This window comes from Myotis brandtii, unplaced genomic scaffold, assembly GCF_000412655.1.
Source record: "Myotis brandtii unplaced genomic scaffold, ASM41265v1 scaffold294, whole genome shotgun sequence".
Classification (NCBI taxonomy): Eukaryota; Metazoa; Chordata; class Mammalia; order Chiroptera; family Vespertilionidae; genus Myotis; species Myotis brandtii.
Window position 1 is genome coordinate 588,378 of NW_005361238.1, and position 15,054 is coordinate 603,431.

The following is a 15,054-nucleotide window of genomic DNA, read 5'->3' on the forward strand; positions in this document are numbered from 1 at the left end:
ACCCCTGGGTCCCCTCCGCGCACATGGCTGGCTGTGGCCCTGGGCGCTGGGGGGGCAGTGCTCCTGTTGCTGTGGGGCTGGGGGCGGGGTCCCCCGGCCGTCTTTGCCGCTGTCCTTCGCCCGCCGCCCACCTCTCCCCGGAGCCAGTACAACTTCATCGCCGACGTGGTGGAGAAGACCGCACCTGCGGTCGTTTATATCGAGATCCTGGGCCGGTAACGGCGGGGTAGACCAGCGGCACCGGAGTCGCGGGCTAGAGGGCGGGCGAGCCGGAGGAGTCCGTCCTCCTCACACCCGCGCTTCCCCCCGTTCCAGACACCCCTTTTCTGGCCGCGAAGTCCCCATCTCGAACGGCTCAGGATTCGTGGTGGCTGCGGACGGGCTCATTGTGACCAACGCCCACGTGGTGGCTGATCGGCGCCGCGTTCGTGTGAGGCTGCCCAGCGGCGACACCTACGAAGCCACGGTCACAGCCGTGGATCCGGTGGCCGACATCGCCACGCTGAGGATCCAGACCAAGGTGGGGTCCGGGCCGGCCGGGTCCGCTCGGGGCTGTGCATTTGCCGGCACCCCCAGGTGACGGGCTCCTTGGACCCATTCCCTTTAGGAGCCTCTCCCCACACTGCCCCTGGGACGCTCCGCTGATGTCCGGCAAGGGGAGTTTGTGGTGGCCATGGGAAGCCCCTTTGCACTGCAGAACACGATCACGTCCGGCATCGTCAGCTCGGTTCAGCGTCCGGCCAAAGAACTGGGCCTCCCCCAAAACAATGTGGAATACATCCAGACTGATGCAGCCATTGATGTGCGTACTGATGCGGGGGAGGGGGGGGGGGATGGCGATCTAGGTTGGGAGAAGGGGCGAGGCTGTGTGGTGCAGGCACCAAGTGTGAGAGATGGTGGATGAGCCTATCAAGGGCAGGGCAAAAGTATCTACAGTTGTGAGTACACGAAACACAGTTTATCCTTGTATTATTACTTATTATTGTGTTATTATTACTTATTGTATTACAACTGTAAAGCTACTTTTGCCCGCCCCTGTATATCGAAGTTGGGCTACAAAAATGTGGCCCCTGTTCAAGGGCTGGGAAAGGAGATAATTTGGAGAAAAGGCCTACATCCTGGTATGCCCCCAGGCATGGAGTCCCTGGATCTCTTCCATATTTTCTCCTTGTCCCGCAGTTCGGAAATTCTGGAGGTCCCCTGGTTAACCTGGTGAGTGGGACATTCTTCTTTCCAGGAATCCCTGCCCCAGGTCAGTGTGGAGAGGGGTGGGTTTTTCCCTAATTCAATGAGGTTTGGTCAAGTTTCTGAACAGTCCCTTGCTAGCTGTCGTCCAGAATCCAACCAGATCGCCCCAACTCCCCAACACTCCCTGCTATTCTTCTTGTTCAGGTACCCCCATCTCCCACTATTGGTTTGGGCTAAGGAATAGTGGGCTCTGTTCCTGCAGGATGGGGAGGTGATCGGAGTGAATACCATGAAGGTCACAGCTGGCATCTCCTTTGCCATCCCTTCTGATCGCCTTCGGGAGTTTCTGCATCGTGGGGAAAAGAAGAGTGAGCCGGGCTTGGGGTGGGGAGGGTCCTTTAAGTGGTGGGTGGGGCGTTCATTTGGTCTTGTTGGAGAAGGTCTGCTGGGATTAGAGAGAAGGAAAGGAAGGATGTAGCTAGGTGAGGCTCATTTGTCTTTTTATCACAGATTCCTGGTTTGGAACCAGTGGGTCCCAGCGCCGCTACATTGGGGTGATGATGTTGACCCTGACTCCCAGGTATGAGGACCACCTACATTGGTGGGCAAATGGAATTTCTATTGAGCTTTATTCTCAATTCTGTCTTTATCAATAGTGATTACTTCACACCTGGAGATATCAGAACAGCTGTTCTCTTGACTTTTTCACCCCACTCCGTTTTGCACAACTGCCACCAGATTGATTTCATCCCATTACTTCTTTGATTTACAGTCTGTTAATTTAGTGTTTAGGGGCCATTTTCCAGACCTGGCTTCCTACGTGAATATATTCTGTCCCAGTCAACCTGATTTCCTATTCCAGGTCTTTATTTATGTTGTTCTTGTTTTATATACTTAAATATCAGGCCTATCTATCCCTCTAGGCCAGTGGTTCTCAACCTTGGCTGCACATTAGAATCACCTGGGAAGCTTTTTAAAATCCTGATTTCTGGGCCTAGAATGGAGGATGAGGCCCAGAAATCAGGATTTTAAAAAGATTCCCAGGTGATTCTAATGTGCAGCCAAGGTTGAGAACCAGTGCTCTAGGCTCAGCTTAAATTCTACTCCCTTAAAGCTTCTCTTAGGATTCTAGAATGAGATTAGTGCTATTGACTTAACATTATGTGTTACATGGAATTAGGTATCTTTTCTATAATGTTCCATTTCCTAGCTAGTAGAAGGCAGAAAGTAAATTGCCTTTGTATCTGGAGTACGTAGTGCATTCCCTGTCCATACAATCGCCAGTGTATTGAGAAATTTAAGGTGAACCTCAAATGGGCTTGAGAGTACCTCGGAGTGGTTACCAGCATGGTTTGTGTCCTTTCAGCATCCTTGCTGAACTACAGCTTCGAGAACCAAGCTTTCCTGATGTTCAACATGGTGTGCTCATCCATAAAGTCATCCTGGACTCCCCTGCACACCGGTGAGGGAGAGACTGCGCTGTGCGGTGGGGATGGGTAAGGTGTGCATGTGCCCTTAACTGGACTATCTGCTCCCTTCTTTCTCTCTGCCCATCCTTTGCCTTAGGGCTGGTCTGCGGCCAGGTGATGTGATCTTGGCCATTGGGGAGAAGGTGGTACAAAATGCTGAAGATATTTATGAAGCTGTTCGAACCCAATCCCAGCTGGCAGTGCGGATCCGGCGGGGACCGGAAACATTGACTTTATATGTGACCCCTGAAATCACAGAATGAATGGATTAACAAGAGAATGGGGCTCCTGCTCTGATTTCCACCTTGCTTTCCTGGCCTAGGCTCTGAGGGCACCTGGACAGAGGATTAAAGGAGCCAGTGGGGGGCCGGTCCCTCCAACCACCAGCACCAATCCCTGGGCTCTGAGGAATCACAAAAACATTTTTTATATAAAATAAAATTATACCTAGCAACATGTTATAGTCAAAAATGAAGGAGGGGGCACTGATCTTTTCCCCCCATAAAAAGGCTCGAGGTAAAGCTGTATTTCCCCTGAACTGAGAGGATATACTGGAGCTGACCGTCCTGACCTCGCTATTCGAGAAAACGAGCTGCTGCTGTCTCTTGTTCTGGCCAGTTAATCAGGTGCTGCTCTTTGTCTCGAGCTCAGCTCAGTGCTGGGCCTGAGAGCCAGGATTCCCCATGCTTGGCCACAGATCCGGACCACTGGCCTTGGGAAGAGGTTGATAACTTAGGCTTGACAGTTCCACATCCTTAGTACACACTGGATGATTGCAGTGGGCCTGCTGACATCCGGGGTTCCTTTTAAGCTCCTGAGGTAATGGCAGCCTCAGACCCCTACCATTAGGGGCCAGTGGTGGTTTGAAGAGGTGGGTATTGGCACCTTAGATGATCTGGTTGCTGGTCTGGCCAGGGTAGCGCTCGAACCTCTTATTGGCCTCTTCACTGAAGGCATCACCTGTAAAGTGAATGGGTGGTTTGGGCAGGAAAACAGACCCTTTGTGGGGAAGGGTGGGGGGAAATGAAGAGGCTGGAGATCCAGAGGTGGGTGGGAAGACAGAAACAACTTAGGGAGAAGAGAATGAAGGGCTTTCCCTCCCATCCCATCTTCCTGGGCTGCTTTTCCCACCAAATACCAATGTGGCAGTTGTGCACCCAGATGCGATGTCCATCATATTTGCAGTTACATTTCATTGCATTGTTGGTGAAGTCAGTCTCTGCTACTTCATAATTGGGGTTGATGACCACCTATGAGTGGGAGAAAGGCAACATAATTCAACGTTGTCTTGAATAAACACTGCGCCCCCTCACCAGCTGGAAATCTCAGACCCCAGGCACCTGTAGAATGTAGTTTCCTGGCTTCACATCTGTGATGTCAATCCACTGACAGTCAATGTCATGTCGGTAGAGATCCCAGCAACCCACAGTGATGCCCTGCTCTCCAAAGTTGGCACACTCATACCTCTTGGAGACATCTGAAGGGGTTGGCATGGCATATGTCAGTGTGAGGCAAGCTTATGGGATGGAGATATTGTAGCTCATTCTAGGCAACAACTCACCCTCCTGACACTCAGTGTCTTCGAGACAGAAACTAGCTTTGTGGCCCTCGGCCACCTTGGTGCCATTGGGGGTCAGGATATCGTAGTGAGTGAAGATGTCCATACTGTGGTAATGCCTGTGGGGACAAGAGACAAGGGGCCCCCTGTTTCCTTCCCTGCGCCCAGCAGGTTCACTCTATCCCCAGTGGCTTTGCCCTTCTACTTGACCCTCTCACCCATGACACTCGTGCCACACCCAGGAGTGGCGCCCAGCCTTGGGCCTGAAGTCAGCTCTTCCCAGGTTGTGAATCTGGGAGGAGAATCGGAGTAGACGGCGGTGGCCATAAGGCCAGTTGGCTGAGCGGGCCGAGTGGGACAGACAGTTCTCTTCGGCAGCACAGTACAGCATGTGCAGGGGTCGGTCCTCGATGTAGGCGGTCTCCTGCACCAGTGCTGAGTGCAGCAGCAGATCTGATGCGGCTGCGCCCAGGAAGGAAGGGGAGTGTTAGAAGTCACTGCTGAAGGGCGAGGACAGATGGGTGTGCTTCCTCCCCCCACCGCCCGATGTGTGCGAGGCTGGTTTTCCACAGGGAAGGAGTATCCCTCCAGATTAAAGCCCTCTTTCTCCAAAAGGGGTGGCCCAGAATCTCCCTTCCCTGGCTGGCTCTCCACTCACTCTCCGAACAGATGACTCCAGCAGTGAAACGGGTTCCTGTCCTCTTGCAGGTGATGTGGGTGCCATGATGAGCACATTGGTCCAGGGACAGCTCAGTCCCAGTGCAGCGCACTCCACTCATCACCACCTCTGTTACGTTCCCTGAGTCCCAGTACCAGGTCTCCTGGGGACATACGTAGGTGTTTGTGAGGCCCCACCATCCAGCCTCCTGGGCCAAAGGACTCATTTCCACAGTCCTCGGCCCCAAACACAGGCTTTGGAGGCAATAGTCTTGGTTCCCCTCCTTCCTACTCACCTGCAGGCCATGGTTGGCATAGCCCAGTCCAAGTTGCCTACAGACCACCATGGCCTCCAGTGTCCCCCAGTCATCCCCACAGATGAGGCCCCAGCGAAGGGGCCCAGGCCCCCCTATTTGCACCTCAACTCGCCCTTCATGTCGGCTGCGGCCCCCACTGAGTCGGATCTGTAGTGACAGAATAGAAGAGCCGGGGAAGCTTTTGGGGTGGGGTAGTGGGAGTCTATAGCAGGCATGTGGCTGAAGGGTGATTCAGAGGCATGTAAAGGGTGAACAGCGATGGTGTCAGGTGGGAGCTGCAGTATTGCAGGGGCCTAGGGCAGTGGTCACACTTCAGAGCATGACGACGACTGGATAGGATGTGAGGCACCTGAACCAAGGGGGAAAGTATGACTGACCCTGGTCTCTACCCCAGTGTAGGGCAGGTTGCATCGGACTCCAGCATCCTGGCCATGGGAACAGTCCTCAGCTGTGATGTTCTTGTGAGGGCACTTCCAGAGGGTGGGCTCCTGTCCAGAGCATCGGACTTCACTCAAGTGGATGGCACCCATGCCTAGGGTCAAAGGCCAAACAAACATCAGGAGGTTGTAATTGGGCTTTCATTGTCCAGGGGTCTCCTCCCCAAGGATTATACTCCCCCAGGAGTGTGTACCTCTCCCTTCCCCTTCCCTCCCACCTTCATCCCCCTCACCCTGCCCCATGCGGGCACCACTGAGAGCCTCTCGAGCGGTCCCAAAGCCCAGCTCCCGACACACCACGCTGGCCGCCTGGAGGTCCCACTTGCGGTCACAGACTGTGCCCCACGTGCCAGCCTTCAGGACTTCCACCCGGCCCTCTCCGGGGCGGGCCCCACCCTTCAGACGCACTCGGGCCTGTAGAGAAGAGAGACAGTCCAGTGGCAGTGAGTGGGAACATCAGCACGGAGAGGGCTGAGCAGAGCTGGAGAGGAACGGTGGAAGGGATGGGGCGATGGTCTCAGGTGGCCCACCCGCGGGAAGGTTCCCCTCTGTCCTTAAAGGTCAGGGCTGTGCTTAGTCATGGGTGGCCTTCTCCACCCGGGGCAGGAAAGGTCATGGTCACTGTCTCACAAACCTCCTCCTGAAGTTTCAACTGTTGTTGCTTCTTCTGGCTGTTGGAGGCTGCATAGAGAGGACCTGGCACACAGCTCACCACCACAGGGGCACCCCCAGGGCACCTGGCGGTGTCATTGGCACGATAGAACTCCAAGGAACAGAGGGAGAGGTGGGCCTCCGTGCCCACGCACGCCACCCCATGCAGACCAAAGGAGTGTTGCTGCCGCTGGGCCAGCAGCCTGTGGGGACAGGAGTGGGGAGCAGTAGGGTAAGACAATGCTCCTGCCGCTTTGCTCACAACCCTCCTCCCAGCCCATGCCGCCGCCATCCCCTCACTTTTCACGACCACTTTACCCCTCTTCTTCCCCTCGTCTCTGCAATGCTGCCCTCCAAGGACCAAGGGAATGGCAATTTCCAGGCTGAAAGGGCCCGGGTACCCAGACAGAGGGTCTTTGGGGGACCTTCTGCAGCAGAAGAACCCTACGGGAGGGCGGCTAGTCTTGACTTGCCTGACAGAGACCTTGTTCCAAATGGTTGCAGGCTGCTGAGCCTAACGGAGGCTGAGGCTGAGGCTGCTGTGCAAAGAGAATGGGAAGCTAGGACTTCCCAGTGGGAAGAGATGGGCAGGAGGGGCAGTCGACGTGAACAGGAAGCCTGAACAGCCAGAGTGAGCGGATCCTTCTATTGTGCTGAGACGGGACTAACTAAATGAGTCAGAATGCAAACAAGTGAGTATTGGGTCTAAATGGGTCCATAGAGGCCAGAGGGACTTTCAGGCCAGAGGCTCTATAGGCAGTTATGGGAGAACAGACCAGATGGTGGGCACACGGAAGACTGGAGCTGGCATATGTGGTGATGATGTATAAATGCAAGACAAACAAGAGTTAGAGGGTCCACATGGCCAGAGAAGGAGAGTGAATATGAACAACAATGGTAAAGACATCCCCATCCCCAGACTTGAGCTGGCTGTGAGTCTTTAATGAGGCAGTCTGTGCTTTTGCAATTTAAACCTATCAGAAAGAATGTTCCATAGCCACCAGAGCAGGACAATGGGACTAAACCAGGGATGTTAAAATTTGGAAGTACTGCAGAGAGATACTTGAGAGAATGAGGGGATTTATTTATTGACACTAATGAAATAAGAGATAGCACCTAGGCATGTGACAACAGAAGTACATTCTTCCCAGGACAGCTGGTTCGAGCCCAGAGGGGAAGGGAACCAGCTGAGGCCTGGTATTGGTGGAGTGGGCCGGTGAGGCTGGTTTGACAGTGAATTATTGCAGTAATGTGCCTCATCACTTGATGTCAGAGGAAGGAAGAAACATGACAATTTGAAGACATTGGCTAGGAAGACACAGAGGAGGAAACGGTTATAAACACAGCAAAGGAAGCCTGCAGACTCGACAGAATACCTTTGGAAGCTCAGGATAAGTGGCTTCTGAAGCTCAAAGAGATCAGGTACTCTCCCAAAGTCCTGTTTGGCTGAAAATAAAAGTCAAAGAGGCCATCACAGGAAAAAGACACCTCTCTTCTGAACTCCCTCCTCCCCTTTTCCCACAACTCTCAAAGTAAACATGGCAATGTGCACTTTAATGAGGGGTCAGGGAAGGCTAGAGAATGGTTATGCTGGGCAAAGATGACCCAAAGCTAAAAAGCACCACAAGTACACCCTTTGAAGCCACCAGAGGGAGGAGCTGGAGAATGAGGGATCCCAGGAGACCAGTGGGTGATCTCAGAATGCACCGAAGAGAGGAGAGCACAATAGAAAGGGATGGGTTCTCTGTACCTCAGCCACTGCAAGAAGTTATCAGGGAGACTTTGCGTGTGCAAATGGCCTTTGGAAGCCTAGTGAGATGTAATCACGGCTTGGAACTTTTCCACTCCCTCGTGTTCTCTTTGAAGAAACCCAGGAGGAAAATTAGGGAACTGGGAGCCTAATTGTGTCAATGGGGCCACAGAGGATCCCATCCTTGGTAAAGGTTCCAGAGGGAACACTGAGTCTTACGTCCAGGTCAGTAGCACTTATTTTAAAAAATGAATCAAGCCCGGCCGGTGTGGCTCAGTGGTTGAGCATCCACCTATGAACCAGGGGGTCACAGGTTCGATTCCCAGTCAGGGCACATGCCTGGGTTGTGGGCTTGATCCCCAGTGCGCGGTGTGCAGGAGGCAGCCGATCAATGATTTTCTCTCATCATTGATGTTTCCATCTCTCTCTCTCCCTCTCCCTTCCTCTCTGCAACCAGTAAAAATATATTTTAAAAACTGAATCAAATAAAGGTAGGATGGGAACACTGATCCCTCAGACAACTTCTTAGGGGAGAGGCAAGCATTGGCATCTGAAGGACAAACGTGCCAGAGTTTCTGCTAGAATTCACTGAGGGAGTAAACGAGCATGTGGAGCAAGGGCAGTCAGGGGATGAACTCCTATAGAGCTTTCCACAAATCCCGTGACGTGACGAGCACAATTCCCCAGAGACCACCATAAGGACCAGCCTTACTTTCCCTTTCAGTGAATCATCTGGAAGGGGGTCTGTATTAGCTGCTGCTGCTCCTCCCCCGAGTGGTGGAGGGCTCTCTTGGACCCCTTCCTGACCAAAGCCCAATCACAGGGCTCACCACTAGGCAGTCCCTCTCTTGTCCACCCAGCCTGAACTTTATTTACCTCTTGATTGGCCCCCTGCCCACTCGGGGTTTGGGTTTGACTTTACGCTTGGTGATTGGTCTGAAAAAGGAGAAATAAGTTAGTGGAAGTAGTGGTTAGGTACATGGCCCAGGAAAGGCAGAGGGTGATTTTTTTGGTTTGTTTCTGGGAAGAACCCCTTATGCAGAGTGTGGGAAGGAGTGGAGTGAAGGTGGCCCAGTGTGCCACATACACTGACGGCTGTGTGCCACCGAACTGTATCTCAGGATCTCATGCTGTTCTCTGGATTCAGCAACAGTGAGGAGAAATAGAATGGATGTCAGTCCAGGTGGGGGCGGGGAGGAGATAAGAGGAAAGTTAAGGCAGAAGAGAGAATGGGAATGTGGGTGAATTAAGGGAGGTAAAGATTGGGGGAAGGTGAGAAAGCATGCGGGTGGCTCAGCTATTGGGGGAAATATAAGGATGAGGAGGCTGTCCCTCAGCCATTCATTCCTACGTTATTCCTCCTTGTTCTTCCTAAGGTCAAAGCTTGCCCATTCCCATGTCTGCCTCCCTCCTGGCCCCACCCCCAGTCATAGCCGTAATTCATCCGTTTGGGTTTGGGGATGGACATGGATAGGCTGCCTTCCATCCATCCACCTCCTGGGCCACCAAGGCAGCAGGAGGTCCCAGGGCTCTCGCCCCATTACCTGCCAAGGGGCTTGGGGCGTCGGGCCGAGGCTTTGGCCGCTCGCTTCCTCAACTTTCTGTGAGGATAAGACAATAGCAGAGTCAGGATCAGGCTAGAGAACCAAGTGGGAGAGGCTGGTGCAGCTGGGACCAGGGGCAAGGTTTCTTTTCCAAGAATCAAAGGGTTCCTGGTGGCAGGATGTTAGAGCATCAGATATATGCAAGGCTCTACCCTTCCCAGCTGCTTGGCCTCATAGGTACATGACCAGGTGGGTGAGCAGCAGTGAAGGACATGGACTCAGGACTGATTGAGCCCCTATACCAAGACCCACAGACATTAGGTTAAGGTAGATGGGGGATAAGAAGTCTTGGCTGATCTAAACCTGAGGGAGGGCTAAGGGAAAGGGTGGAAGTAGAAAGGTGTTAGGACTGTTAGGCTTGCCAGACTGACCAGGTGAGGAAAGAGAACTGGCCTGGTCACATCTAGGGAGGTGGACTGTCTTTTTATTCTTGGATGCTCTCTGGTTTCTGGCATTTCCAGGCCTGAGGCTAGTGAACCAGGATTAAGGACTAAGGTAGGGATATCTGAGGACATTAAGTTGGTTTGACAGGGAATATGAGGCCAGGCTGCTTAGGATGACAGCCCTTTCCTGCCCACGTTAAATCCCACATGCTTTAGTCATTCACAAACTCAGCTCATCTCCCAAACTTACTTCTAGGGAAGTGATGGTGAACCTTTTGAGCTTGGCATGTCAGCATTTTGAAAAACCCTAACTTAACTCTGGTGCCGTGTCACATATAGAAATTTTTTGATATTTGCAACCATAGTAAAACAAAGATGTATATTTTTATATTAATTTTATATATTTAAATGCCATTTAACAAAGAAAAATCAACCAAAAAATGAGTTCGCATGTCACCTCTGACATGCGTGTCATAGGTTCGCCATCACTGTTCTAGGGAAATGAATTCTAAAACCTTATTTCTTTTTAATTGGCCTAAATATTTGACCTATTTTATTCTTCAAAAGGTTGCCTTAAGTCCAATGTCAGGAAACTAGGTCTGTTTCTCCTCTCATTCTCCCTTTGATATCAAAGACTTTAATCCCCCCGCTTTGTCCTATCCAACTATGTATGAATGAAGGCAACTATGTTTGTCTGTTCTTATAAGTTTATGACATTCCCTGTTATTATCTTAGTTATCATTTCTTTCAACATGTTCTGCTCTGCTGTGTCTCTCTTTTTTTAAAAGAATATTTTTATTTATTTCAGAGAGGAAGGCAGAGGGGGAGAGAGATAGAAACATCAATGATGAGAGAGAATCACCGATCAGCTGCCTCCTGCACGCTCCCCACTGGGGGTCAAGCCTGCAACCCGGCATGTGCCCTTGACCAGAATCAAACTCAGACCCTTCGGTCTGCAGGCCGATGCTCTATCCACTGAGCCAAACCAGGTAGGGCTTTGCTGTGTCTCTTGAGGAGTCATATTTGGATATAGTACACAGTGTGCAGAGGCACTAAGATTTTAATATAGATTCTAAATAAGGCTGAAGCTGGTGAGTATTTCCTGCCCTGGCTTCTCCCTGAGGATGTACTTAGTTGGTGTTTTTGCCAAAACATCTCATATGTCCAGCATTGCTAGCCAAGGGTCTGCAGTAGCTCTCAGGTCTCTTTCTTGAGACATTGCTAAGAGTTTAGAACCTTTCATCATATAAGTATAGTGTGAAACGTTTTCTCCAAATGTCTTTTTCTCAAACATGTCTAAAATAAAATATGCTTGGCACTTCCTTTGGCCAGTGACTCAGAGAGAGCATCTTGAACTCCAGAGTAGTACTCAGAAAAACATCGTATTATCTAGAAATTTAGAAATACAGTAGTTTCCCCTTATCCACAGGGGATACATTCTAAGACCCCCAATGGATGCCTGAAACTGTGGATAGTACTGTACCCTATATATACTATTTTCCCTATGCATACATACCTACCTACAATAAAGTTTAATTTATAGCCCTAGCTGGTTTGGCTCAGTGAATAGAGTGTTGCCCTGCATACTGAAGGATCCCGGGTTTGATTTTAGTCAAAGGCACATGCCTGGGTTGCGGGCTGGGCTCAATCCCCAATAGGGGGCATGCAGGAGGCAGCCGATCAATGATTCTCTCTCATCATTGATGTTTCTATCTCTCTCTCCCTCTCCCTTTCTCTCTGAAATCAATAAAAATATATATTAAACAAGTTTAATTTATAAATAAGATACAGTAAGAGATTAACAATAATAAAATAGAACAGTTACAACAATATACTGTAATAAAAGTTATGTGAATGGCTTTGGGGACATTATTAAGTAAAAAAGGGTGAATTGAACACAAGCACTGTGATACTGTAACAACTGAGTGATTAACAATGACTTCCCCAGTGTTAAGTCCAGTGTTTGCTGCTCAGTCCTTACGTTTTTAGAACCATCTGCAGCACTGACTCAGGTGGTCACTCTCCCTTCCTCGAAGCACTTGGCTTCCAGGCCACCATACGCATCGCATCTGGTTTTCTTTCTACCCACCTCACTGTTTGCATTTCACCTTATCTTCCTGACCTCATACTGTTTAAAGTTCTCAAGAGTCAGTCCTTGGACCTTTTTTTTTTTTTTAACACTCACTCCCTTTTTGATGTTGTCCAGTTTCAGGATTTAAAATACTTACATTCAACTGAACTCTAGAGTCATATACCCAATTGCCTACTCAGCCTCACCATTTCAATGCCTTAAAGAACTTCTCATGTAACAGATCCGATAAAAAGTTATATATAACCCTTCCCCCCATGCTCCACCCACTGTGTTCCTTATCAAGTGAGGTCAACTCTATACTTAGATTACGCCAAAAACCTGGGAATGATCCTTAATTCCACTCTTTTTCTCACATCACATCGAGTTCATCAAATCGTATTGGTTTCACCTTCAACTATAGACAGAATTTGATAATTTTTTCATCATGTTCACTGGTTCACTTTCTTCACTTGACTTTGAGGAGACTATAACCTCCTAACTCAGTGGTTCTCAACCTGTGGGTCGCGACCCCTTTGGCGGTCGAACGACCCTTTCACAGGGGTCGCCTAAGACCATTCTGCATGTCAGATATTTACATTACAATTCATAACAGTAGCAACATTACAGTTATGAAGTAGCAACGAAAATAATTCTATGGTTGGGTCACAACATGAGGAACTGTATTTAAAGGGCCAGAAGGTTGAGAACCAGTCTCTCTGCCTCGTTTATTCTACTGTATCCCTCACAGTCTATTCTTTTTAAAAAAAAATATATTTTATTGATTTTTTACAGAGAGGAAGGGAGAGGGAAAGAGAGTTAGAAACATCAATGAGAGAGAAGCATTGATCAGCTGCCTCCTGCACACCCCTACCAGGGATGTGCCTGCAACCAAGGTACATGTCCTTGACTGGAATCGAACCCGGGACCCTTAAGTCCGCAGGCCAACGCTCTATTCACTGAGCCAAACCAGTCAGGACACACAGTCTATTCTTAATTAAGCAGAAAGTAATCTTTAAAAATGGAAGTCAGATGTTACACTTCTGTGCAAAACCTTACCTCACACAGAGTAAAAGTGAAAGCCTCCTAAATTCTTTCACTACCTTCTTCTCTATCACATCTATAATTTTCTTCCTTGTGCACTCGGCTCCAGCCCCAGGGGCCTCCTGGAGCATGCCAAGAATGCTCCCCTGCCCAGTACATACTCCCAGGATTTTTTCATTTATGATCCCTGTTCCTGAAAATGCTGGTCTGGATATCTGCATAGCTTGTGCTCTTACCTCCTTAAAATCTTTTCTCAAATGATGCCTTTTCCAAAGAGGCCTTTATTGACCGCTCTATTTAAAACTGCTGTCCCACTACCACTTTATAACCCTTTCCCTGCTTTATTTTTAATGATCACACCTTTTGCCATTCTAACATTTTGTAATGTTACTTATTTTCCAATTCTTCTGTAGTCCATGAGGTCAGGGATTTTTGTCTGTTTTGTTCACTGTTGAATCCCAACAGCCCCTGGCACACAGTAGGCACTCAGTAAATAATACTGAATGAACAAACCTCTACACCTTTGTTCATGCTACCCTTTTCACTTGAAATGCCTGCTATTTAACTCATACTCATCTTTCAGAACCTGGTTTTGAATTAGGAAAGACAAAGAATAAACACAGAGAAAGAAATACAGCCCCAAGAGAGATAATAATAGTAGAGTAGCACAGCATATAGATGTTTTACAACAGTTGTGTCACTAGAGCAGGTAAAGTATATTTTTGGGGAATGAAAGAACTTCCAGATGTGTCTCAGAGCCGAGGCAGGAAAATTTGAGCAAGAATGGAAAGACTGGAGGTTGGATCATGTACTGACTTTCAAAAAGGATTCCTCAACCTACAGATAAATAATATTCTAGAGTAAGTTATGAAATAGAAAGTTTGTGAACATTGAGGAAAAATTATGGTAATCCTTAGAGACCTAAAGGGCTTTCAGGAAAAATTAGCTCAGTCAAACCACCAGGATTTTCTTTTTTGAACGATTACTAAATCAGAAGGCTGGAGAATGGTGAACATAATGTATCTGGATTTTAGCAAAAACTAACAAAAATTCCCGTGATTTCATTATAGATAAGATGGTGAAATGTTACATCATTGTAGTGTTCAGTTTGTTCCAAATTGTTGGAACAAACATTTCACAACTAATGATTAACGGCTTGATGTAAACCTGGAGGGAACTTTCATTAAGAAGAGTCAGGCGTCGGTTTTAAACATTTCAACTATTCTCACAGTCACTCTGATGGAGCCAGAGGCCTAGCTAATCATGTTTGTCTACCAGAGGAAGCTGGCAGGGATGACACAGGGAATATAATGTCAAGATTCAAGATAATCTCACGCGGTCATCATGACTTTTAAAATGGTTTTAAAGTGATGTAACAAACTTACAGGGTAAACTCAGCATAGATGTAGTTTCAGACAGGCTGCTCTGTCAGGAGCAGAGATAAGGGAAGACCTGAGTTGTGGTTACAAGTTCAGTACGCGCCGTGGGCTGCTGCCTCAACAGAAAGGCAATGCAAAACCTAGGCCGGCTTTAATGGAAGCTGAGCATTTCCACGTGTCCCTCCTCTGACCAGGCCTGTCAGACCACGTCGGAGGTAGTGTGCCCAGCGGAAGGTCACCTATAGATGTCAAGAGTTCTTTCTGCAAAACTGGTCTAAGGAAAGGTGAAGAAAAGAAGCATTCTTAGCCTGCAAAAGCAGATTACAGAGACCAAAGATTTCCAGTGTTAGTGTATGTGCTGCCGAAGCGAGCACAAAGGTTTCCAAATTTCTCGAATTTCTCAAGTGAGATGCACCAGGGGAGCGAGTGGCTGCAAACACCGAGCCGGTCGCCAGCGCAATTCGACTCGTTGTTCGGAAGCCGGCTCTCCGGCAGGTGGAGAGCACGGCGCCTCCGCCGCGGGACCTGCTGGCGGACATTCCTGGGAGG

General features: G+C 49.2%; 2 protein-coding genes across 2 annotated transcripts in view; one reads left to right on the forward strand and one right to left on the reverse strand.

The window, feature by feature from the left end:
* HTRA2 (HtrA serine peptidase 2) overlaps nucleotides 1-3,111 on the forward strand; it is a gene marked incomplete at its 5' end in the record, with an annotated part of 3,389 nt that extends 278 nt beyond the window's left edge. The window contains 8 exons of the mRNA XM_014542248.1: nucleotides 1-215; nucleotides 316-520; nucleotides 608-802; nucleotides 1,180-1,212; nucleotides 1,451-1,556; nucleotides 1,699-1,768; nucleotides 2,555-2,650; nucleotides 2,755-3,111. Coding sequence (XP_014397734.1) covers nucleotides 1-215; nucleotides 316-520; nucleotides 608-802; nucleotides 1,180-1,212; nucleotides 1,451-1,556; nucleotides 1,699-1,768; nucleotides 2,555-2,650; nucleotides 2,755-2,920 — 1,086 coding nt within the window. The remainder of the gene's footprint in view (nucleotides 216-315; nucleotides 521-607; nucleotides 803-1,179; nucleotides 1,213-1,450; nucleotides 1,557-1,698; nucleotides 1,769-2,554; nucleotides 2,651-2,754) is intronic.
* LOXL3 (lysyl oxidase-like 3) overlaps nucleotides 3,069-15,054 on the reverse strand; it is a 17,022-nt gene continuing 5,036 nt past the window's right edge. The window contains exons 5-14 of the mRNA XM_005869460.2: nucleotides 6,261-6,480; nucleotides 5,860-6,040; nucleotides 5,567-5,721; nucleotides 5,169-5,336; nucleotides 4,874-5,036; nucleotides 4,434-4,677; nucleotides 4,219-4,334; nucleotides 3,998-4,134; nucleotides 3,796-3,907; nucleotides 3,069-3,617 (exon numbers count right to left, since the gene is read on the reverse strand). Coding sequence (XP_005869522.1) covers nucleotides 3,544-3,617; nucleotides 3,796-3,907; nucleotides 3,998-4,134; nucleotides 4,219-4,334; nucleotides 4,434-4,677; nucleotides 4,874-5,036; nucleotides 5,169-5,336; nucleotides 5,567-5,721; nucleotides 5,860-6,040; nucleotides 6,261-6,480 — 1,570 coding nt within the window. The 3' untranslated portion in view covers nucleotides 3,069-3,543. The remainder of the gene's footprint in view (nucleotides 3,618-3,795; nucleotides 3,908-3,997; nucleotides 4,135-4,218; nucleotides 4,335-4,433; nucleotides 4,678-4,873; nucleotides 5,037-5,168; nucleotides 5,337-5,566; nucleotides 5,722-5,859; nucleotides 6,041-6,260; nucleotides 6,481-15,054) is intronic.